Genomic DNA, 21,366 nt, shown 5'->3' on the forward strand with positions numbered 1-21,366 from the left:
GCCGATAATTTTAAATAGATAAGTGGAGCTTTTTAAGCACCCTTATTGTAACATCAAAAATGGGGGCTGAGTCACGTGACATTGCAGATGTGTGAAATATGTTTATATTATTTCACGCATATAGTGAATTCCGAATAGTAAGCTCTTTAGCTCTTTTTGTAGTCTCATTCTGTGATACAAGAAATTGCGGCTTGTCTCCGGCAATTGATTAATGAATCAATCGCTTGTTAATTCCCTACTTGGATATGCAGGAATTCATACGCACGCACTAAATACTAATGAATATGAACAGCCTCCACTGTTCATCCCTTAGCTTTCTTTTAGTTTATTTATTCAATATATATTTATATTTATAACGCAACAGATGTAATCAGTGAGCCCAAAGCAAATTAATGTTACAAATGTATCTTGAATAATCTTGGAGGCAATGAGCAGCATATTAGATATTTTTAGGCTAACTTTAATTTGTTTTTATTTTTAATTTTATCTAGCAAATTTTAATATATACAAAATATTAGCTTTTATTATATACTCAAAAAGGCTGACTCTAGTAATGAGCCAAGCACAGTGAATAATAAGAAATTGGCGGTTGACTGAATGTGTAGCCTAGAGTGGAATCGGCAAGTGTATCAAAGTGCCCAGCAACTTAAAAGTGGTAAAGAAACATGTAATGAGTATAATTTAGGGACTGTTATGTTGTGGCAAAGTATTGTTTGATTTTCCCACACTTTCTATATTTTTAGCTTCCTACCTCTATGCCTTTATATTGCCTGTTTTTTTGTTTTTGTCATGAGTTGCATGTCACAGTTTGTTGTGCTCTATAAAAATGTGGGTCTAAATCGATATATTCAAGTCTTAAAAATAACTTAACTGAAAAAGGGGGCAGTGCTGTGTGGGCAGTGCTGTAAACATCATGGTGTTCCTTGATGTCAGCCAGCAATAACAGGAATGTGTATAGTGGCCATCTTGATTCTTGAAAAGAAAAGATAGTGGCTTGAAATTTGTGTTGGGCACCACACAGTTTAGACACATGGCTTTGCATGTTGGCTTGCTGAGGTTAATTGATTATGCGCACGGCAATTAAGAAATAATGTCTTTTGTTATATTTAAAAAAATAAAATAAGAAAACAATTGTTACAAAAGTATAATTAAAAAAGGATATTTAGTTTTTTATTAGTTTATTTATGTGCTGAGGAGAACATATGAGAGCATATGAAAGCATATAAGAAACGGCTATCAGGCAGTCAGGAATTGTTCGTCTTGAAATAAATAAACTATAATAAAAAACTAAATATCCTTTTTTAATTATACTTTGGTAACATGCATCCACAACATTACAAGCTGATCAGACTTGTAACAATTGCTATGCCACCATGTAGATAATAAATTTAACAAAATCCTAAGGAAATTTTAGAATGTTTCAAGGTCCATGGACACTCATCTTTTTGTTCTTTTTTTGGTTGTTCTTTTTGTTTTTTTTTATGTTTAGGCAATAAATTAGCAAGGAGGATGGTCAGCAGCAAATGGAGGAGTGGGTAATGAGAATACAAAATATGAAGATGAGGGCTGGTTGTATGACGAAAAAGGATTCAACGTGGAAAGCCAATGAGTGTGTGTTCAAACATCCTCTGGCATAAGTTGTGTTTTGAAAGTGAAAATGTGGACTGTAGATTTTGCGAGCAAAGGGTTGGTTGTTGAAAAGTCAAGAGGAGGTAAGTGGTATCCGCGGTTGCTGGTGGTATATTCCATATATGAACATGGTGCGTAAAGTGTACTTGGTAAGCAGTGTTGTGAAAAATAGTGGTGGGGATGAGAAACCAAAGAAATGTCTTGGGAAGTGGGCACTCTATTTATATGAAATCTGGCATTCAAATGGACGGGCGAGAAAGGCAGCTAAAACAAAGCTATTATTTGGAAAATGGATGGAAAATATAAAATACAGCAAGTTTTTTGTTTTGTGCCAGCCTAAAATAATTTTCTCACGTTTTTGCACCAAGAGACCTGTATTTGGGCGATATAATAAGCCCAAACTGCCAAAAATAGCAGCAAGATATATCTCCATGTGCTTGAAAAAATGTTAAGTGAAAATGATTTTGATATTTTCAAATATACAAACATGCATTCGGCCATTTTTGAAAGCCAAGCAATGATATTTTTTTTGGGAGGGGGGCAGATTTTGTTCTGAATATTTACATGTATATTTAGTAAATAAGCGCTATGCACTGTGTAAAGGTAAAGAAAAGAGAACATATTGCTTTGGTCACTGTGTGACTTATTGTTTGTGTGGCAAAACAGCCAAGACTGATTAATCAGTTGGTTGCCATCAACCAATGATATTAATCAAAAGATTATATTTATTTCTTCCAAGATCAATTTTTGGCTGCCTAATAGCCATTTCTTATATGCTCTCCTTGGCATGTAAATAACCTATAATAAAACCTATTACCATTGCTTACTTGCCATGCACGTAATCAATTAATCTCAGTAAGGAAACATGCAAACCCATGTGCCTTAACTGTGGCATATTATTTGAGTCAATTCACAAACTGATTTGCGTAGCATTGGATGTCAGTGCTTTAAAAGCATGTTCACAAAATGATGAATCATTTCCAGCAATGACATGTACAGGATGCTGCTTCCATTATTGCCAAAAATCCCATGTATAAGTAAGACATGGTTTTTCGAATCTTCAGCTGGTAGTTTTTAGGCACTCTTGCTTCTTTTTTACTCAACTGCAAATATTTTTATTTTATTTACCAGCAACCATCATTTTCAACATGCAGCTCTTTTCATTCACCACTCTTGCCCCGGTTGCTGTTGCTGCCACTGCTGTTGTGCGCGCTGACGCTTATGCAGATGCCATTTTTTGACAGGTTTGGAGTGTGTCATTACCCAAAGCAACTCTCTTGGTGCACAAAAAGAGTGCAAAAATATTTCAGGCTGGCAGAACACAAAGAAACCCACTGCATTTTCATTTTTCCATTTTTTCAACTGGCAGGGCTTTTTTGCTGCCCTTTTCCATCTATTTGCATGTCTCATTTCATATAAAAAAGGCACTCACTTTCCAAAATATTTGTTGGTTCTCTATCTCTTTCCCAACAACCACCACTTCCTCTAAAATACTACCACCTTTTTTCTAATACACACATATTTTCTAACATTAGGGCATCACAACTACAGTACACGGGCGCACACGTAGCAGCATTAACTTTGACTTTAACATGGATTATCGGTTCACAATACACACCTTCTGTAGAAGGGGATCAGACACATACAACAGTTTTTGCGCAGCGTCATCTATTTCACTACACCAGCCCATATATTATATCTGCCGTCTACCACAGCCACGCTCATTCGCACATCACAAAAAATAATGTGTGTCTAGTAAACACTTGGTAAGATATCTGCAACTGGTCTCATCAATGTCATGTCTGGGGGTATATATGAGTGTCAAAAAAACACAACAAAAACCTGGAGATAAAATAGACCCATGGTTTTTAATAAAAATCGGGCTGGTTCCATTCCATAAGACCCGTAACTGTGGTATATACGGGGGCCCACAGAACATTTGTTCAATATGAATCCGGCTGGCGACACGCCTAAGACCTGAAATCAGAGGCAGCGGAATAGGAGAAGGGCGGGGTTTACCCATATACCTTCTCCAGATTGCCAGCGTCTGGATGGGCTCCTCACAAAATCACAACATGGGCATGGCTAGAAAGAGTAGCGCATGTACCAAACCCAAAGACATGACAACTAGTTGCAAATATCTCTGAGCGTTCAACGACATTTTGCACTCGAAGCTTTATGAGCTTCAAACAGCTATCATTTGTGTGATGATTTTTAAATGGCACTTTACTTTTAACTGTGCTAATTTTTGTCTTTGCCGCTCATCATGGCAGAAAATAAAACCACTGTACATACCACACTCAAAATTTCCATTGAAAAGTACAATTACAAAAATTAGACTGAAAAAGCCAAGAGAATGAATTTTGTAAACATCGCTCGAAAAATCAGATAATACTAGAATAATAAATTGCATAATTTTAGTTTGCATGCACTTTTGCAGCCGCTGATTTAGTCTGTGTTTTAGTTAATCATGTGCAACAGCCATCGAACACGAATATGTCGTGCTCTATAAAAATGTGGGTCTAAATCGATATATTCAAGTCTTAAAAATTACTTACTTAACTGAAAAAAGGGGGCAGCGCTGTGTGGGCAGCGCTGTAAACATCATGGTATTCCTTGATGTCAGCCAGCAATAACAGAAATGTGTATAGTGGCCATGATGGCGATCTTGATTCTTGAAAAGGGAAGATAGTGGCTTGAAATGTGTGTTGGGCACCACAGAATACATGTACAACTATTGGGCACTTGTCCAGCTTAATCTGCGTTGTGCTTAGTTTGCTGTTTAGTTGATAAGAGAGCGTTGGTAAAAATAAAAATAAAATAAGAGATGACAGCAGGCATACAAACAATGTGGCTGTATTGACATTCGCTTGGGATTGTGATTGGTATTGGAGACCATTGCAACAAAAAGCTATCGCAGCAAAAAAATGCTTCAGCTTTTTGTTAAGAAAAACAGGGGATATTGGAGAGTGTACAGCTAATGATACATTCAATTAGGAGCTATTCATTAGGATTGAGATGGGCATATAACCAATTTATACAGCCTGCTCTGCAAAATCGAATCTAGTGCAGCTCAAAAATAACAACGTTAATGTAATGCTGCACAGCCTGAAGACATGGAAGTAGATGTCGAGGTTGAGGATCGTAAAACAAGGTTCCATCTGCATGCCGGTTGATAGGGTACTAATTGGATTATGCAGGCGTAAATTAGGGAGGCATAATAATGATGTCTAGACATGCTCCCCATTTTGCAATGCACACGCATGGGTGCACACACACGAAAACCACAACACTGACTTGCCAAAATACCGGTCTTCTTGCAGAAGAATTAGTTTTTGCCAATGGAGTGCACAATTGGCAATGTGCACAACAAAGGCGACAAGGCACATATATAGGACAAGGCGGGCGTTAGCAACATTTTATAAAAGTTAGTAATAAAACTCTTTATAAAATCACCCCTACTTTTATAACACTATACAACTAGTGCTTTTCACACCCCCTCTTACATAGCATTATTACAAAAAAAATCAAAAGTATAATTAAGGTCGGGTTTGGCACACGCATATATGTGTGTGTGTGCCATCCTCGACCCTGCCCTGCCTTACACACTAGCCGTTATAATCACTAATGCCCAGTACTGACTTTTCTGCAAGCAGCTCAAATATTGAGTGTTTTGGTGTTGCAATCTTTGTGTATGCATGCATGTTATAAAAGGGCAATCATATTTGGGTAATATTATTGAATCCCTGGTCTAATACTCTATAATCTTCTTTGCCTATCAGTCGGCATGCAAAAGAAAAGCAGTCACTTGAATCTCAATCTCAACATTCACATCCATGTTATTTGGCTGTGCAACATTGTGTGTAAAGGCTAAAAAGGTTGTTTCAATAAAAGCCAAGTTGGACAGAACAAAATAAAACAGAATAAATAAAACCAATTAAGTAAAGAATACATATTAGAAATAAATAAATAAATGGCTGTAAATATGTCCATTCATTCTAAGCCAAGAGGAGGGAGTAGATGCGAGTGTCATAAAACTATTTTTCTAACAAGAGCCGAGAGTGTGTAATGCACAAATTATGCGAATGCTTATTAAAATGGTTGCCCCAATAGCTCCTGAACTGTAACACCCATTTGAACCTGGTCATCCTTGCAGACACATGCGGGGATGACATCAACAGCGCCCAGCTCCAGCGACTGCCCGCGTTGCTGCCTCCTTTTCCCTGGGCGCGCGCATAGCATCCACCAGCACCTCAACGCTACCGGCCCAAACCACCCTGCCGACCCGTTGCGGCGTCATCACCGGCACTTACAGAAATACAACTATCCTCAACCGGCCACCCTCTACTGCTGAACTACCCAGAGCCTACGCGACTATCAGCTGCAGCATCTCTCACTGTATAGCCGTATCGAGCAGCAACTCAGACGCAATATCCCGCAGTTTAAAGCTGTCTGAATGCAGCGCCAATTGTGCCAAAGAATTACCCATTCAGAGCATCTGAATGTCCAACGCCGCCTCACTGTCTGCACTCCCTTTTGGAAGTATTGGTCCTGGCGTACCAGGCATGTCACTGTTTTTGTCAGCGTGTGCAGCAGAAATCTAACTCATACTGTGATTGGCCTAGAAGATGCAAAACTACCTGGTATGTGCCGAGTGCTGCTCTGACGCCAATTGCAAGGTAATGCCGGTTATCATCTATGCTAGCAAAAGAATATTGAAAGTGTGTAAAAAATACTAAATTGTAAAATGCGAACTGTGAATTAGAAAGGAAAGGAAAGGAAAAATAAAGAAAGAATAACGTTAAATTGAAATCATTTGGCAAAATAACAAAAATCGAAAATTATGGATGCAATCAGCCTTCAGTAAAATTAGTCAAGATGCGAGTTTAAAAGTATTTATTGTTTACAGTTAAAGTGATCGGCGAAAGGTGATCGGTGGGTTGGTGAATCTGTAAATAAAAGAGGAACAGACAAGAGTTTTAATCTTTATTAAACGTGGAGAAAATATGAATAAAATGTATAATTTTATCTTTTGCAGTTAATTTTTTGGGTCGTAAAAAGATTTATTAAAAACAAAAAACAAAAAACCTAAAGTGCTAGCTTCTTGAATGACCCAGCATTGATCTCGTCCTCAGCTGGTCGCTTAAACTGGCCATTATCCCTTCGAGGAGCTCAATTGCCTTGGGATGCATAAACTCAGGAGCGGCGTCCCAGTTGGCCGTCGGACAAATTTCTTGTCCCACCAGAGCCGGTGGTCCATAACCTTGTTTTCTGGTTCAAACAGAAACCGGCGCATCACACAAATGAGCTCTTTGAGCCTAGGGTTAATATTTTTAACACCAAACTCCTCCAGCAAGACAGCATCCTCTTGGATCAAACCCATCTTGTGATGGCGAGGGATGGAGAGTCCAGAACTTGAACCCCTGAACATCATCTCTCTTAGTATCAGCTGAGCGCACTGCGTCCATAACGACATAGAAAACACTCTCCAGGTCGTCAAGGATTCCCCGGATGGGGCTGCTTCTGAGCATGGGAATTCCCATGAAAAGCGGTGTCCCTGTAAATGGGTCCTTGGCCACCTCCACCTGTCCCACTGTTGTCGCATTGAACCCCACTGCTTGGCAACATCAATGTGTTTGAGTTGGGTTGGCCCAGTGTCCCTGGCAGCATCCTCAGCAGTGCCCCAGCCAATGACCTTGGCACAACCCCAGTCAATGACATACACCTTGTTGTTTTTGACGCACACATTCCTGCTGAGATGTCCCTGTGCAGGACACCAGTGTCATTTGCCTGGGCAAGACACAGGGTCAGCTGCTCGACAAAGCCAGGAACCAGCTCGTCTTTCTGATCGTCGGCCTTGCCTTTCAGATACTCGGCCATTGACTGGCCGCAGTACTCCATGAGCACGAACTCCAGCCGGTATCCATTGAGGTTGCTGATGAGCAGGCCCTCGAAAAGATCTCAGGAATACCTTCGACTGGTCTCTTGTTGAGGATGGCGTATGCAGCACCCTCGGGCAAACGATTGACTGGGGTCCAGGAAAGCTTTAGCACAGCATCACGACCTTTGCAAGTCCCCCTGAATAAATGGACATGGCGCCCAATCATGTATGAATAACGCGCTATTGTCTCCTTGATACAAAACAGAGCAGCACCATCCTTGACATCCTTGGAAACTGAGTATAAGACTTCGATCTTCGAATCGCCCTTGCCATGTCATGGCTTGCTGGTGAAAAAACGAAAGAGTCAGATTCCTCCGAGACATCACAGAAATGCCCGAAAGTTTCGACTCAAGAGTCAGCAGGAACCAGAGCTTTCTGAGGCTTGATTGGATATCTGTATATAAGTATTGATTGCGAAGTGCGAAGCATAGCTGGCCGAGCTCGACGATGTACAGTTGTCACGATAATATGTGTGAAGCGTCAGGATGTGCCCATGGAGGTAGAAGACAGGCGCAAACGTGCGGGTTGCCTGCTGATCATTAAGCAAATGACCGTAATCTGCGAGCTGGCCGCGAGTATCCTCTATGGGTCCACCGAAATCTGGATCCATCTTAGCTCGAGTATAGCATGAATGGAATGAGCGTTCTCTGCGTAACCTTTGTAGTAAAACGCGATGTCTGGCTTTGCGGAGTCTTTGGTATAACCTATTCTGATGGTCCCAGATTAAGCCTGCAGTCTGGGATTGGAGTTCTGCCTGCGAAATAACCTATTTGCGACACCAACGCATCGATCATCGCGTCAAGAGGAGGATAAAATATCTGACCAAACGAGCTTCCTTAGCCAGCCCCATCAATTTCCCTGAGTGCTTTTCGAAACGTCAGCAACGGGGAAATCGCTGAACTCCTCAATCGGGCGATCTGTATTGGCTACAATGCATTGCCATCAGCCACTGGCGACCCCTGGCTATGCTGAGGAAAGATCAGGCCAATCCTTGATAAAGCGTCATACCGCTCCTTCACACCCAGTGATTCGAGAAAGGCATTAAACGATAGTTGCTCTTATGTTATCGCCGAGGCATTTCAGCAGCCGCTGACGGCGCCTATCACGTACTTCGGGGGGCTCCGATTCCCCGGGCGGCAGTTCCTCCTTTTTTGATTTTTGGGGCGTTTGGATAGTGCCGCCCGTCTTGCTCTTCTAATAAAAATAAACAAAATGTTTAAAATAGTGACCGAATTAGTTTTATACGCACGCAAAATAAACAACAAACAATTCATCAATATAATAATGATTTGTTTATATTCAAGTACTTACGCCTGTTTGATTCGGCGGGGTCTTATTCAGAGGAGCTAGCTCAGACATCATTGAGAGAGTGGTGTGAGAGTGACGGTGAGAGAGGCGTGGTATGTGATAAGCACTGAGGTATGGTAAAAGTAATAAAAAGTGAATAAAAAACAAATTGAACGAAATGGTGCGAATTGAGGAAAAAAGCAAATATTAAAAGTAGAAAGCAAAGGTGGAAAGTTGCAAAGGTGAAAATTTGTTACGATAGATTGCGCAAAAAAATGAATAATATTTTTATTATAAACAATAAGCTTTCGAGCTAATTTTAGTGCTTGCATTTGGTTGGCTGAAATATGGAAACAAGAAATAATTATATTTACGGATTAATTCCCAATTGGCATTGTTCTTTTTCCTTGCGCATTGGTTTTGAGCTTATATTGTTTCTTTTGGGAGCATAGAGACCCCACCATTCACTGTTGCAAAAAAACAAGCTTCTCCAAGGCATATACTGAACCAGAGATGCGTCTATGCTCCGTTGCCTGGCTGTCAGACCAATTGAGACACAGAGCCACATATTTCATGTGTCCACGACAGGAGCATAAAATTATGAGCACGAGAGAGCTTCCACTGGGATCTTTAAGACCCAGCTGCAAGATCACTTGGCCGAGATGGTCAACAGACTCCAGGTGTATCCAGCACCAACATATTACATATTGGAGGAACTTAAAAAGTGCGTGGATGCCCACTATCAGGACAAAAAAGCTGGAACCTGGATATGAGGCGCGGCTGGCAGGAGCTGACAGAGGACATTTGTCATTTTATCAAAGCATAAATTTAAAACCTCTATTATAATTGGTCCCCACAAGAGGCTTAGTTTGATATGTGTTCATTGCTTTCTAATTTTTCATTTAATTCGTTTCAAAATAATATTCAATTTTCATCATAGCACAATGTATCTATTTTCTCTCTGGAGTTGTGATGTTCTTTTCAATATAAGTTACAGGTGTTGTGTCGGATTTGCGCACAAAAAGATGGTGAGTATAGAGTAATTGTTTATGTATAAAATTTAAGTCATAAAAACCATGACAAAGTATTGTAAACGGGCAACGACGCCAACATGGTTAGAGCAGATCAAAATCATCCAGCTTGTCGTTGTACTTGAGAATCTTGCGCTTGATCTTGGATGTGTCGACCCAAGTGACAAAGTCCTCCATATTGCGAGTAACCAAAAATGCAGGATCCGTAATAGTATCAGGCCCAACTCTCACATGACCCTGTTCGATTAACCGCACAGCCTCAGAGACATACTCGGCCATCTTCAATCGGCACATAATAAGCGGCAGCCTGCGACGGCAAAAAGCCGACACCGAAAGCTTATCAATCTGCGACATATTTTTGCGCGACGAAATAATGCCAATACTATAGAGTTTCTCCAAAAGGGCCTCTTCGCTGGCCAGTCTCTTGGGGTCGCGCGGGTCGAGCCTTGAAATAGTGTGGACGAGCTTTTGGGTCAGTCGCACGAGCGCACTGTACTTGTGGTACTCTTCGCGCTTGGAGAGGTTGTAGCGCCGGATAACTTCGATTTCACGCACATTGTGCTCGTTTTTCCACTCGAAAAAATCGACCTTGCGGAGAAGCTTCTTCTCGTGGAATTTCAGCTGTCTGACCATTATAGTAAAAGTAGATAAAAAAAGTCGAGCGTGTGAATTAAAGGTTGGGCTTGTTGCTGAAAAAAAGAAGTATAAATTATAAAGGAATTTCGATTTAGCAGCGGAAATGAGAAAAGCTTAATTAATGAAAGCAAATTGAAGAGTGAAGCAAATACAGCCGATTAAAAAATACAACTCATAACCTTTTTTCCATTATTTTTTCATCGCGTGTATTTTTTTTCTTCGATTACGATCACCAGAAAAATAATCAAATCGCTAGCAAAAGAAAAGAAAAAATATAATTTAGCAGTGAGCCATGTTACAGTCAGTTTTTTTTATTGCTAGTGTACAGCAACAACCATCAGATCATAATTTATTTATTTTTTCTCTACTTTTTCTGCTTTCAGTTCTTTTCCCTTTCCACTCATTTTATTTATATAATAATTATCAACCTTTCTTTCGCTCTTTTTGTTTGTCTTTTCTTGTTTAATATTCATACACACACATTATATTATATTATAGATTTTTTACAATGGGAAGGTCTGCTCGTTCAAAGTCCATGATTAGGAACCGCAATGTTATGCGCGAAAAAGTGTTTGGCCCTGTCGAGGCAGCACGCATCCAGCGGTTGGCCGAGAAGCAAAGAGTGACCACCGGCACTGTTGACATTCTGGCTGCCGGCGATGATGAAGAGGCAGCGGCAATCAAGGCAAAGAACAAGATTTCCATCGAGGGTGGTACCAAGATGTCAATATGATTGGCAATGAGGAGGAGAAGAAGAACCTCAAGGTTACTCGACGTGTCAAGGGCAAGAATGGCAAGGAGAGCTCGTCGATTGTGCGCAATAAGAAGGGCCGCGTGTTGTCCAGGAAATGCGCAAAGTGGACTGCCCAGAAGCGGTTCAAGTAAAAATTTTGTTTTCTTTCTATTATATTCATTCCATATATGACTAAAAAATATATATTTACACGATAGTTTCATTGTATACATTTTTTTGCTTGGAGAGTGAGGTCGAAGCACTGCGTATGGGCTTTGCCCCCAAGTACATGGGAAATGGACAGAATATTTATATTTATATATGTAACAAGCTGGAAAAAGCAAATAAATGAATTGAAATAAAAAGGGGGTTGTGGATATGTAAGTATGCGTGAGTGAGTGAGTGAGAAGTGAGTGAGTGTGAGAGAGTGAGCGCGCAAAATAAAAAGAAAGGAAAAGATTGGCTCAGCCAGCGCTACCATTTCAACGGCTTTTTGTGCTTCCACAGGCCGCCGTTGTGGCGGTACAGCGCTTCTCGTCGTCGGCCAGCGCCACGTACACCGGCGTCTCGGCGCCCTGGTCCGGCGTCAGCGGCGCGTATGGGCCGGTCATGTCGGTTCTGACGTAGCCGGGGCACACAGCAGCAAAGATCAGGCCGCGAGGATCGCGTGCAAAGATGCGCGCCAGCATGCGCGCGTAGGCAATCAGGCCGGCCTTGGCCACGGCGAACGGCATTGGCGGAAATCCGTAGGCGCTGAAGGTGCCCTTGCCGACTGACGACACAAAGCCGTTCTCGATAATGTGCAGCCCCTGCAGGCTGAGGTCGTCCGACGCCAGCACTTTGGGCAGGTCACCCGAGAAAATGCCCAGGTGCGCCAGCGCCGTCACCATAAACACCACGCGGCTGCGCGGCCGCATCAGTGGCAGCATCAAAGACGTGACACTGACAGCAGTGAAGTAGTTCATGTGCACCGTCCTGTACGCCGTGTCGGCGTCGCACCTGCGCACTACGCCGCTGCTGTCGCGTACCACGCCGCCGGCGTTGTTAATCAGCACGTCAACGCCCTGCGCGCCGTGCATCAGACGCAGGTAGTCGATGAAGGGTTGGATGCTGTCAACGTCGGCCACGTCCAGCTGGTGGAAGCGCAGCTCGTTGCTCAGCTGCGGCTCGGCCTTGAGCTGCTCGTGCCGCAGCTCGTCGAAGGCCGCCTGGCCGCGGTCGACATTGCGCGCCGTCAGGTACACGATCAGCGGCTTGCTGGTCTGCAGCAGCAGCCGCCGCACGATTGCTTTGCCGATGCCGCGGTTGGCCCCGGTGACGACTGCGACCAGCCGTCTGTCATCGCTCATGCGCGAGGGAGTCAGAGCCGGTGGAGAGACTGTGTGGAAAATGGAGTATGTCGCGAGAGGGCCGTGTTTGTTCCGCGATGCATGTAATACCGGCCAGGCCAAAGCAGTAAAAAATTATGTCGGCCGCGAAATTCTTTGAAGGAAATAATGTACGCGCTGAGCTGAATTGCGAGAAACCAGAGCTGCGAATTGGCCAGAGCGCTGAGCGGAAGCAGAATTATAAGTAGAAATAGAATTGCAAAAATAGAATTGAATAGAAGGAAAACAAAAGGCGCTCAGTCTGTAGTTTGGAAGTTTATGCTCTTTGGCCAGGTATATTATTCAAAAAAGAATGAAAGAAATCGAAAAGAAGCAAATAAAATAAATTTTCTCTTCCGATAGGACGCGGGTTACAAGGATTTGGGGGAGAAATGGAAGGGACGGAAAGGATAGGGAAAGTGAAGGGGCGATAGCCAAAAGGCAAAAGAAAAAGAACGAGAGCGAGAGCGAGAACGAGACGAGAGCGAGAACCACTGGATAAAAATATATGAAAAAGGTGGTATGATTCTCTTTTACGCTCAATATTTTATATCTTGTTCTTTTCTGAACTAAAAGAACATAAAAAGAATGTCGCTGTATGCGCACTACCTGTCCTTATATGCTTTTTTAATATGCTAGGGGAGCCCAAGGGATGTCTTTGTAAAACAAAGCAATACCAAAACAGCTGAGGATGGACGGATGGATGGATGGATGGCTAAATAAACTTTACTCGATGGCTGAATGCGTTTTGTGCCGTCAGCCAAGACTGTAAGCTTGATTAAAAAGCATAAATAATAAGAAGCAGGGAAATGGAGATACAAGGGATGAGGGATGAGGGATGGAGGAATGAGGATGAGGGATGAGGGATGAGGGATGAGGGATGAGGGATCGGGGATGAGGAATGAGGAATGAGGAATGAGGGACAAAGTGTTCCAGACTCAAGTGGAATAGGCTTTTTTGTGGGCGCATGGCCGAATCCACTTTTGTTTTTTTACATCATTGAACGCTCGACGCCCGAGACTTTGATAACTTTTTTGTTCAGCTGCCCAAAAGACAAATAACTGCAACAAATCAATTGAACCATAGCCGATACCCGCTCATTCTTTTGGGCTGAAACGAAGGGGAAGGAGGAAGCTGCTGGCCGTCTAAACGCAATAGTAGAATTCGGCTCAAAAGAGTGAAGAAAAAACATTGACCGTGCATCCACCCACTGTCCCAAATATCCACCCATGCACATTACATTCCTGTTTTCCGTCCATCCATCTATCCGTTTTTCTTTTTGTTGGATGTTTTTATGATTGAGCAGTGTTTTACGTCCGACAAACCGATAATCCAAGAAAACATTTAGATCGCCTTATGCTGTGGCAGTCAGCTGCAACAGAAAAAAATAAAACAGCAGTCCCAACAAATGCAAATACGATAGATCCAGGTTTTTTCAATAGGCTAAATCGCTTGATTAAATCACACCTTTTTGAAACTAGTATAATCAGGAAAATGAAAACATGAAAAATGAAAACTGATAAAGGGACAGGTGATATGATCGAAACGTCCATTTGGAAGTTTCACAAATAAAAAATAGAGAAGCCGCCTTATCTTCCAGTGGCGCCCCACCGCGTTACTGCTGGATTACACACATCAGTCAGGTCTCCACACATGAAAAACGAGGGTGCTCTATACTGCTTGTTTCTGTTTTTAGTCTGCTTGATTTAATCGTTCTTCAGCGAGATAGCAGCAGGAAAACCCAGCGCACTGAAGAGACCACAGCAATTGATAATCCAATCGTTTATTTCACTGGCTGAAAAATCAACAACAGTTAACCAGTTCCGTGCTCCGTGTTCCGTGTTCCAAAAGACCACTTACCCAACCAACCCTGAATTCTTCAGTGGTTCATTTATTTTTTAGTGTGGGCATGCCCTGCGTGTGATCCATCCATCCATCCAGCAGCCACCCAAGTGCTCTGTTGTTTTTGCTATGCCGCGCGATACAACAAATATATCAGTGCCGTTTTCATTTTGAAAAATAACAACAATGCGAAAATTAAAAAAATGACATTTGGCACGTATGTATGCCTAAATTGCTGCTGCTGCTCCTCTTCCATCTCGCACTATTTTGTCGACAAAATTTGGTTTTTTTTCCACTTTCTGCTAAATGTTATTATGATTTTTTTGTTGTTGTTGTGTAGGCACGGAAAAAAGTGGAAAAAATTTCCTTGGCTTGCGGATATAATTATAGATTTCTTCTTTGTACTTTGTGAGCAAATAGAAAAATGGAATAGTTTTAGACGAGAATAAATTACAAAAATAAAAAGGGGGAGAGGGGAGGTGTGAAAGAAATGTAAGAAAAATCTGACGTTTTGAGGATTCCTTTTTCATTTGCTTTCATATAAAGAAAATTCAGCCTCTCTCTTTTTTCTGCTTTTGCATTTTGTTTTTCTGGTAACATCTCAGCTTTTTATTCTTATTTAGTTCTCTCTTTTTTCCAATTCAGTTTTTTATTTAACTTTCTTTTATATTTCTATATACATTATTACACTTTTGTATTACTGTTCCAACCAGTCTCTCTTTCTTTTTTTCTCACCCTCCCGTCTCGTCTTGTTTTTTTCGATATCTTTTGTTATTTGAAAACATATCTCCCCCTTTCCAAACTCCCGGTATACATCTATCTCTCCAAACCATCTATCAGCCATCCATTCAGACCAGAGACCAGCACACAAAAGAAACAGTATAATGAAGTTCTCATCGCTCCTTCTCCTGGCCACCACAGGTCTTCTCAGCACAGCCCCTGCAGTCCACGGCATCGAACCCCTCAGCCTCAATAAACGCATAGTTGGTGGCACAGCAATAACAACGACAAAATACAACTTTGCCGTGCGTCTAAACATCAAAAGCGGCACCTCAGACTACCTCTGCGGCGGCACCCTCCTCGCCGACGACCTCGTAGTCACCGCCGGCCACTGCATGCATAACGCAGACACCAACACCGTATACTCCTCAACCAGTGTCGCGGTCTGCTATGGGTCGCCGAATGTCTCGGAGATGTCCTGCACGACAGCGCGCAATATCTCCTTGCACCCCAACTATAACCCATTGACGTACGCCAATGACATTGCGTTGATCCAGATTTCCCAGCTAAAATCGGGATTCAATATTTTGCCCGTGTACACGGGCAAAGTGCCTGAGAGCACGGTGCTGACTACGATGGGGTGGGGTAAGACTGTGGACACGTCAATTAAATTGCCTGCCACACTGATGGCCGTTGACATCATGGTCGGCGGCGCCGCCACGTGCAAAAAGGCTGAGGGCAGTTTTGTCAACTCTGACGGGCCTGAAATCTGCAGTGTCAACTCGCTGACTCCCGGAAAAGACTCATGCCAGGGCGACTCTGGCTCCCCCGCTATTATCACTGCGGATGATGGAAAAACATACTTGGTTGGATTGACTAGTGCCGGCGTTGATCTCAAGGACCCCACCGCAGCCACATGTGCGACTGCCAATGGTATTGCGTTTTACACTCATATTAACTACTTTATGAGCTTTATCACTGCAAATTCTGGCAGACCTGCGTCGTTCTTTTATGGCCAGGGTGAGGAGGACACTGGGGATGCTAGTTCTTCACAGAGTAAGAGCGCTGCGTCAAGAAGCGTGATTGTTGGCGGAGGCGCCCTGGTGGCTGCCATTGCTGCTGCTATTGTCTTTTAAAACCCTATGTTCCTTTTTTCTTTCATTCTTTCTTTTGTTAGGGTATAATAAAGCACTTCATTTTTTCTTCATTTTTGGTGATTTCAAACTCTTTTTTGATCTTTTTTGGCTTATTCTTCATTTATTTTTATCTTAGGGTTGTTGTTGTTCTGTTCCTCAGTGGGAGAAAGTCAATCTACAATTGGATTCACCAAGCATTGCTTGTTATTCTAAGAAATAGCACTGCTTGTTAGGAATAACACCAAAACAGAGGTTCCCTATCGATGGGATGCGCTCGTGGGAGGACGCCTTCTGAGAACCGGACTCTTGACAATGCCGTTGCGGCTACATGACCCATTTGCTATGGGCGCATTCTGAGCCTGAGACTGAGTCTGAATCTGAACCTGAGTCTGAGTCGGGGACTGAGACGGAGCCAATGCCAGAGACACGCTGCTGCGGTTATTGTCGCCAACATTACCCTCAAAGGGCGAGCTGTGCAACCTCAACGGCCGCGGCAATGCGTTCGACGTCGGATGCAGCGGGCCGCCATTTACAGCGCTCGAAAGCGGGTGCATAACCATAACAGTGTCGCTCAATTGGTCGTCCGGGTGCCTGCGCACAATGTGCGTCGCTTGACTGTTGCTCGACTCCTGCGGCCCTGACACGCGCAGGGTCGGCAGTTCGGGCTCGTTTTCCAGCTGGCCGCGGCCCACCGTGCGCCCCACCATTGCGCTGCTGCTGGCGCTGCGCATGTGTCTGCCAAGCCGCCCGATGGCTGAGGAGCCACCGGTGACCTGCGGCGTCGTGGGCAGCGACCCGGTGCCCAGCCGCGGCGACACCGAGGGCGACGGCGACGACGGCGTGCTGGACCGGAAGCCACGCAGAATAAACCCAACTAGGCCCGATGACGCCCGCCGATGGTGTTTTCGCCGCAGGCGGCTGCTGCCGTCATTCGACCCGAGATCCAACTGCGACTGCGACTGTGCGTCCAGCGTGGTGACTGTGCCGGCCGGAGACACGACCGAGCCCAGGGCCGCAGATGCTGGCGACGTCGGTGGCACAAACGTGTATTCGCCGGCGTAGATCTCAGGGTCGCGCGGCATGCTCCTCGCGACAGCATCGCTGGCGCCCGGGCCATGCACCACGAGCTCGTCAAAGCGCACATCAAAGTGGTCGACGACATCGACCGTCCACCCGGCAATCGCCGACGCCTGCTCCGACACGGACCACCGCGGATGCGGCGCGTCCGCCTGTTGGAACGGCACCAAGCTCATTTGGCTGCGCGCCAGTCGTCGCTTCAGCTTCAAGTACGGCGGAATAAAGCTTCGCTTTGACGACGCCGATGATGATGAAGACGTCGTGCTCGACTCGGACAGTCGCCGCCGCGCAGTGGTCGGACGCTCGCGGCCAGCTGCGTCCAGCGTGTTGGCTGAGTTCCCGTTCGCGCTGAGCTCTCCCAGCGGCGCCACCTCGGCAACGAGCATCAACCGGTACTCGCGCGACACAAACTCACTCGAGAACTGGCTCAGGCCTAGGGGCAACTGGATAACCTGCGATGCGCGGATCTGCCGCACAACGCTCTGGGCTGGCGTTGGTGTTGGCGTTGGCGACAGCAGCGCCATGGGCAGCGAGGGCACCGGCGGCAGCGATGCTGTGGCGTTCTCGTAGTCGCCTGCGGTCTTTGAGCGCGCCAGCGGCGGTGCCGGGCTGGTGCTGCGCAAAAGGACGGCCAGCCGCGACCGCGTCTTGCGCATGCCGCGCGTGATCTGCTGCCGCGAATTGGGCTCAGCGTCCGACGCATCGCCACAGGCAGCGGCGCTCGAGCTGCGCGCGCTGCGGCTCGGTGGCTGCAGCGCAGGCGAGCTGTGGCCGGGGTCGCTACGCAGCGACTCTCGATGCAGCTCCGCATCGCCTCGCGCGGCCACCAGCGGCTCGGACGGGTCCTCAGCCAGCCTGTCGAGCCGGTACGTCACCAGATTGGTTATTTTGTTGACAAAGCGCTCCTCGCCCTTGACCTGCACATGACACAGCACATGCTCGGCAAAGTTGGCTACCAGCATCCGCAGCCCGAAGCGCGCGTCTGATGTGTGCGCTACCACGTCGACTTTGATCTGCGCGCCGGGCCGGACCACATCGCGGCTGATGGACCCCCAAAACCGCACGTGGCACGACCCGTTGGGGCAGCCCACTGACTGATCGATGCGCTTCCGCCGCGCCAGCCGCCGCGACGCGCGTATCCGGCGGCACGACACCTCCTCCTCGTGCACCCAGGCGCCCTGCCCCGCGCCGCCCACATTTCCACCCATGCTGCTCATGCCGCCGCCGCCCAAAAACGATGTCCGCTCCACCACTGCCCGCACAACGTACCGGATTCTGCACATGTCGCGGTCCAGCGACGACGGCGCCCACGCCGGCACTGCAATACTGAATGAAAATATGTGTACGCCCTCGCTCAGCACCCCGCTGGCGTGTAGTGTTGTCCGCTGCCTGAGAACCTCGCGGCTCAGGGTCTTGGAGCTCAGGGGCACCCATGCGCGTAGCCAGACGACTCTTCCCCGATGAACTCTACGCACACGCTGTGTACCGGCACCGGTTTGATGACCCGTACAAGGACACGGCCGCTGATGTGTGTGCTCTCTGTACTCGGGTCGTATCGCCCGTATTCGGCCGCTGTGTCGTCGAATTCAATGCTCACTCCGGGGCCCGAACTCGAGAAGGGCGCCATGATAAATGCGTGCGAAATAGTGAGACAATAGGAAAAGTATAGAAATGTTTGTACAAATAGAAATAAAATAAATAAATTACAAATAAAATTAAAAATTAGGGGCAATGTAAAAAAACAAGAGAGAACCGATTCTGTTGAATTTAAAAATGTGCCACTCAGTACAGCAATGAAATAAAAAATCAACCAGGCGAACAATAAAGAGGCTCGGGAGATGAATGCGCCAAAATAATACTATGAACCTGTTTCAGCTGCATTCATGCAGAGCTTTTATTTTGGTATCAGAATAGGGGGTTGGGGGCTGAGATGAACAGCACAGCGCAGTATAGGAAAATAGGTTTTCCTTTTTTTTGCTCGTGATTTGTTTTTTTCTTCTTTCTTGGTGTATTTCAATGGGTGGGGGAAGGGGGCGAGATTTTGAGGAACAAGCCTGAATTTAAAATCCAAGACCTCCAACCTCACCTGACCAGCAACTATACTTTGACGCTCTCCATATTTTTCCTCCCCTCTTTTTTGTCCATCTTTTCACCTTACTTTACTCTACTTGGCCGCTCTGCTTTTTTCATTGTTTTGAGGATTCTTCTTAACTGCGTACCATCTTTTCAAACCAAACATCCACATTGTTGATATTGTTTTTTTGCTGTTGGGGCTTTGGCTACTGTTGCTGCGCATTTTCGCAACCCGAATGATGTCACTTCCTCGTAACTATTCAACAACAGCAGTATATGTCAAGTATAACAAATACAAATACAAATACAAATACAGATATACTGTACTCATTTGCAAGTACTCCCCTATTATAAAACACCATTCCAGAAAGTAAATCTATTAATATGTAGCTACTCGTGCTAAAATAAAATGCTAAGCTCTAAGTGTATACAGGAATTTGATTAATGTCAATCCTAGTTAATTCCTGCTTGGATATGTGGGAATTCATACGCACATATAAATACTAATGAATATGAACAGTGGACGCTGTTCGTCCCTTAGCTTTCCTTTAGTTCATTTTTGTTGAATATATATATTTTTAACGTAACACCCGGGGACAATTATTATGAGATTTACGAGGTTGTTAACCCACCTCCACTGGTCATCGTGCAATCCCATCAACAATGAAATGGAAAAGCGTGACAAAAAACCCACTGAAGAGGATATTAAAGATAATGTGTTAGTTACACGTGAAATCGATGAGAAGTATCAATCACGGGCAATATTGCTCCTGGAAGCAAATAAAAAGTCCAACGAGGTTACTTATGACTATAATAAACTCGAGAACAAGGGAATATTATGATTACTGACAAAAGAAAATACTTAATAGCAATTAGCAGCAGAATAGTTTTTTTAGCGGAAGGGGAATACAAAGTTGTGCTATTCAGCAGATTAAATTAAGTTTTCAATGTACACAGAGTTCTATAAAACAAGTGCATGGCCATTTGCAATTTTATGTAGACAGCACTATTTTAGTAGTATTAGAAAGTAGGGGGTGATTTATCATTGTTTTATACTATGTTTCTAAAGTACTACTAGCACCGGCCTCGTATTATATATGTATTTCGTCGCCTTTGTTGTGCACATTGTCAATTGTGCGCTCCGTTGGTGAGAACTGGATCTTCTGCGAGCAGACCGGTATCTTGGCAAGTCAATGTTGTAGTTTTTACGCGTGTACGCTCATGTGTGTGCATTGCAAAATGGGGTGCATGTTTGGGTGTCATTATGATGCCTCCCTAATTTACGCCTGCATGATCCAATTAATGCCCTATCAATCGGCACGCAGGTGGAAACTTGTTTTACGATCCTCAACCTCGACATCTACTTCCATGTCTTCAGGCTGCGCAGCATTACATTAACGTTGCTATTTTTGAGCTGCACTAGATGTGGTTTTGCAGAACAGGCTGTATAAATGGGGCCATAGATTATCTAAGTGAATATTCCCGTCTCGATCCTAACGAATAACTCCTAATTGAATGTATCATTAGCTGTACACTCTCCAATATCTCCTGTTTTTTCTTAACAAAAAGCTGAAGCATTTTTTTGCTGCAACAGCTTTTTGCTGCAATGGTCTCCAATACCAATCGCAATCCCAAGCAAATGTCAATACAGCCACATTGTTTGTATGCTTGCTGTCATTTCATATATATTTATTTTTACCAACGCTCTCTTATCAACTAAACAGCAAATTAAGCACAACACAGATTAAGCTGGACAAGTGCCCAATAGTTGTACATGTATTCGTGTTTGATGGCTGTTGCACATGATCAACTAAAACACAGACTAAATCAGTGGCTGGAAAAGCGCATGCAAATTGAAATTATCCAATTTGATATTCTAATATTATCTGATTTT

At 44.3% G+C, this 21,366-nt stretch overlaps 7 protein-coding genes across 7 annotated transcripts; 5 read left to right on the forward strand and 2 right to left on the reverse strand.

Annotated features, from left to right (window-relative positions):
• The first annotated feature begins 2,760 nt into the window (after positions 1 to 2,760).
• Positions 2,761 to 3,922, forward strand: BX661DRAFT_189228 (uncharacterized protein). Its single transcript, XM_051537542.1, has 3 exons — positions 2,761 to 2,873; positions 3,165 to 3,436; positions 3,499 to 3,922. The coding sequence occupies exons 1-2, from the start codon at positions 2,851 to 2,853 to the stop codon at positions 3,397 to 3,399; spliced, it is 258 nt and encodes an 85-aa protein (XP_051388680.1). The 5' UTR covers positions 2,761 to 2,850; the 3' UTR covers positions 3,400 to 3,436; positions 3,499 to 3,922.
• A 1,713-nt stretch (positions 3,923 to 5,635) lies between these two features.
• On the forward strand, positions 5,636 to 6,023 carry BX661DRAFT_189234 (uncharacterized protein). The gene has a single exon (XM_051537543.1). It carries the CDS (start codon positions 5,798 to 5,800, stop codon positions 5,981 to 5,983), a length of 186 nt encoding a protein of 61 aa, XP_051388681.1. The 5' UTR covers positions 5,636 to 5,797; the 3' UTR covers positions 5,984 to 6,023.
• Positions 6,024 to 7,040: 1,017 nt separating this feature from the next.
• BX661DRAFT_189246 (uncharacterized protein) lies at positions 7,041 to 7,410 on the forward strand (the record flags this gene model as incomplete). The annotated part of the gene is made up of 2 exons (XM_051537544.1): positions 7,041 to 7,188; positions 7,271 to 7,410. Coding segments are annotated over exons 1-2 (188 nt in total), but the record flags the coding sequence as incomplete, so codon positions are not given.
• Positions 7,411 to 9,883: 2,473 nt separating this feature from the next.
• On the reverse strand, positions 9,884 to 10,648 carry BX661DRAFT_189271 (30S ribosomal protein S4). The gene has a single exon (XM_051537545.1). It carries the CDS (start codon positions 10,519 to 10,521, stop codon positions 9,973 to 9,975), a length of 549 nt encoding a protein of 182 aa, XP_051388683.1. The 5' UTR covers positions 10,522 to 10,648; the 3' UTR covers positions 9,884 to 9,972.
• Positions 10,649 to 10,862: 214 nt separating this feature from the next.
• BX661DRAFT_189273 (uncharacterized protein) lies at positions 10,863 to 11,474 on the forward strand. The gene is made up of 2 exons (XM_051537546.1): positions 10,863 to 11,247; positions 11,328 to 11,474. The coding sequence occupies exons 1-2, from the start codon at positions 11,033 to 11,035 to the stop codon at positions 11,407 to 11,409; spliced, it is 297 nt and encodes a 98-aa protein (XP_051388684.1). The 5' UTR covers positions 10,863 to 11,032; the 3' UTR covers positions 11,410 to 11,474.
• Positions 11,475 to 11,477: 3 nt separating this feature from the next.
• BX661DRAFT_189274 (carbonyl reductase [NADPH] 1-like protein) lies at positions 11,478 to 13,103 on the reverse strand (the record flags this gene model as incomplete). The annotated part of the gene is made up of 2 exons (XM_051537547.1): positions 11,784 to 13,103; positions 11,478 to 11,497 (listed from the first exon to the last, which is right to left on the reverse strand). Exons 1-2 carry the CDS (start codon positions 12,604 to 12,606, stop codon positions 11,478 to 11,480), a joined length of 843 nt encoding a protein of 280 aa, XP_051388685.1. The 5' UTR covers positions 12,607 to 13,103.
• Positions 13,104 to 14,925: 1,822 nt separating this feature from the next.
• On the forward strand, positions 14,926 to 16,421 carry BX661DRAFT_189278 (trypsin-like cysteine/serine peptidase domain-containing protein). The gene has a single exon (XM_051537548.1). It carries the CDS (start codon positions 15,351 to 15,353, stop codon positions 16,320 to 16,322), a length of 972 nt encoding a protein of 323 aa, XP_051388686.1. The 5' UTR covers positions 14,926 to 15,350; the 3' UTR covers positions 16,323 to 16,421.
• The last annotated feature ends 4,945 nt before the right edge of the window (positions 16,422 to 21,366 follow it).

Source organism: Kickxella alabastrina, assembly GCF_025024165.1.
Source record: "Kickxella alabastrina strain RSA 675 chromosome Unknown BX661scaffold_38, whole genome shotgun sequence".
Lineage (NCBI taxonomy): Eukaryota > Fungi > Kickxellomycota > Kickxellomycetes > Kickxellales > Kickxellaceae > Kickxella > Kickxella alabastrina.

What these genes read in the sequence shown, in the direction of transcription:
- BX661DRAFT_189228 (XM_051537542.1), top strand. Translation starts at nt 2,851, where the DNA reads ATGCAGATGCCATTTTTTGACAG. An exon ending in CAGATGCCATTTTTTGACAG is followed by an intron (nt 2,874 to 3,164) that starts GTTTGGAGTGTG and finishes TTCTAACATTAG; the next exon opens with GGCATCACAACTACAGTACA.
- BX661DRAFT_189273 (XM_051537546.1), top strand. Translation starts at nt 11,033, where the DNA reads ATGGGAAGGTCTGCTCGTTCAAAGTCCATGATTAGGAACCGCAATGTT. An exon ending in ATCGAGGGTGGTACCAAGAT is followed by an intron (nt 11,248 to 11,327) that starts GTCAATATGATT and finishes TGGCAAGGAGAG; the next exon opens with CTCGTCGATTGTGCGCAATA.
- BX661DRAFT_189271 (XM_051537545.1), bottom strand. Translation starts at nt 10,521, where the DNA reads ATGGTCAGACAGCTGAAATTCCACGAGAAGAAGCTTCTCCGCAAGGTC.
- BX661DRAFT_189278 (XM_051537548.1), top strand. Translation starts at nt 15,351, where the DNA reads ATGAAGTTCTCATCGCTCCTTCTCCTGGCCACCACAGGTCTTCTCAGC.
- BX661DRAFT_189234 (XM_051537543.1), top strand. Translation starts at nt 5,798, where the DNA reads ATGACATCAACAGCGCCCAGCTCCAGCGACTGCCCGCGTTGCTGCCTC.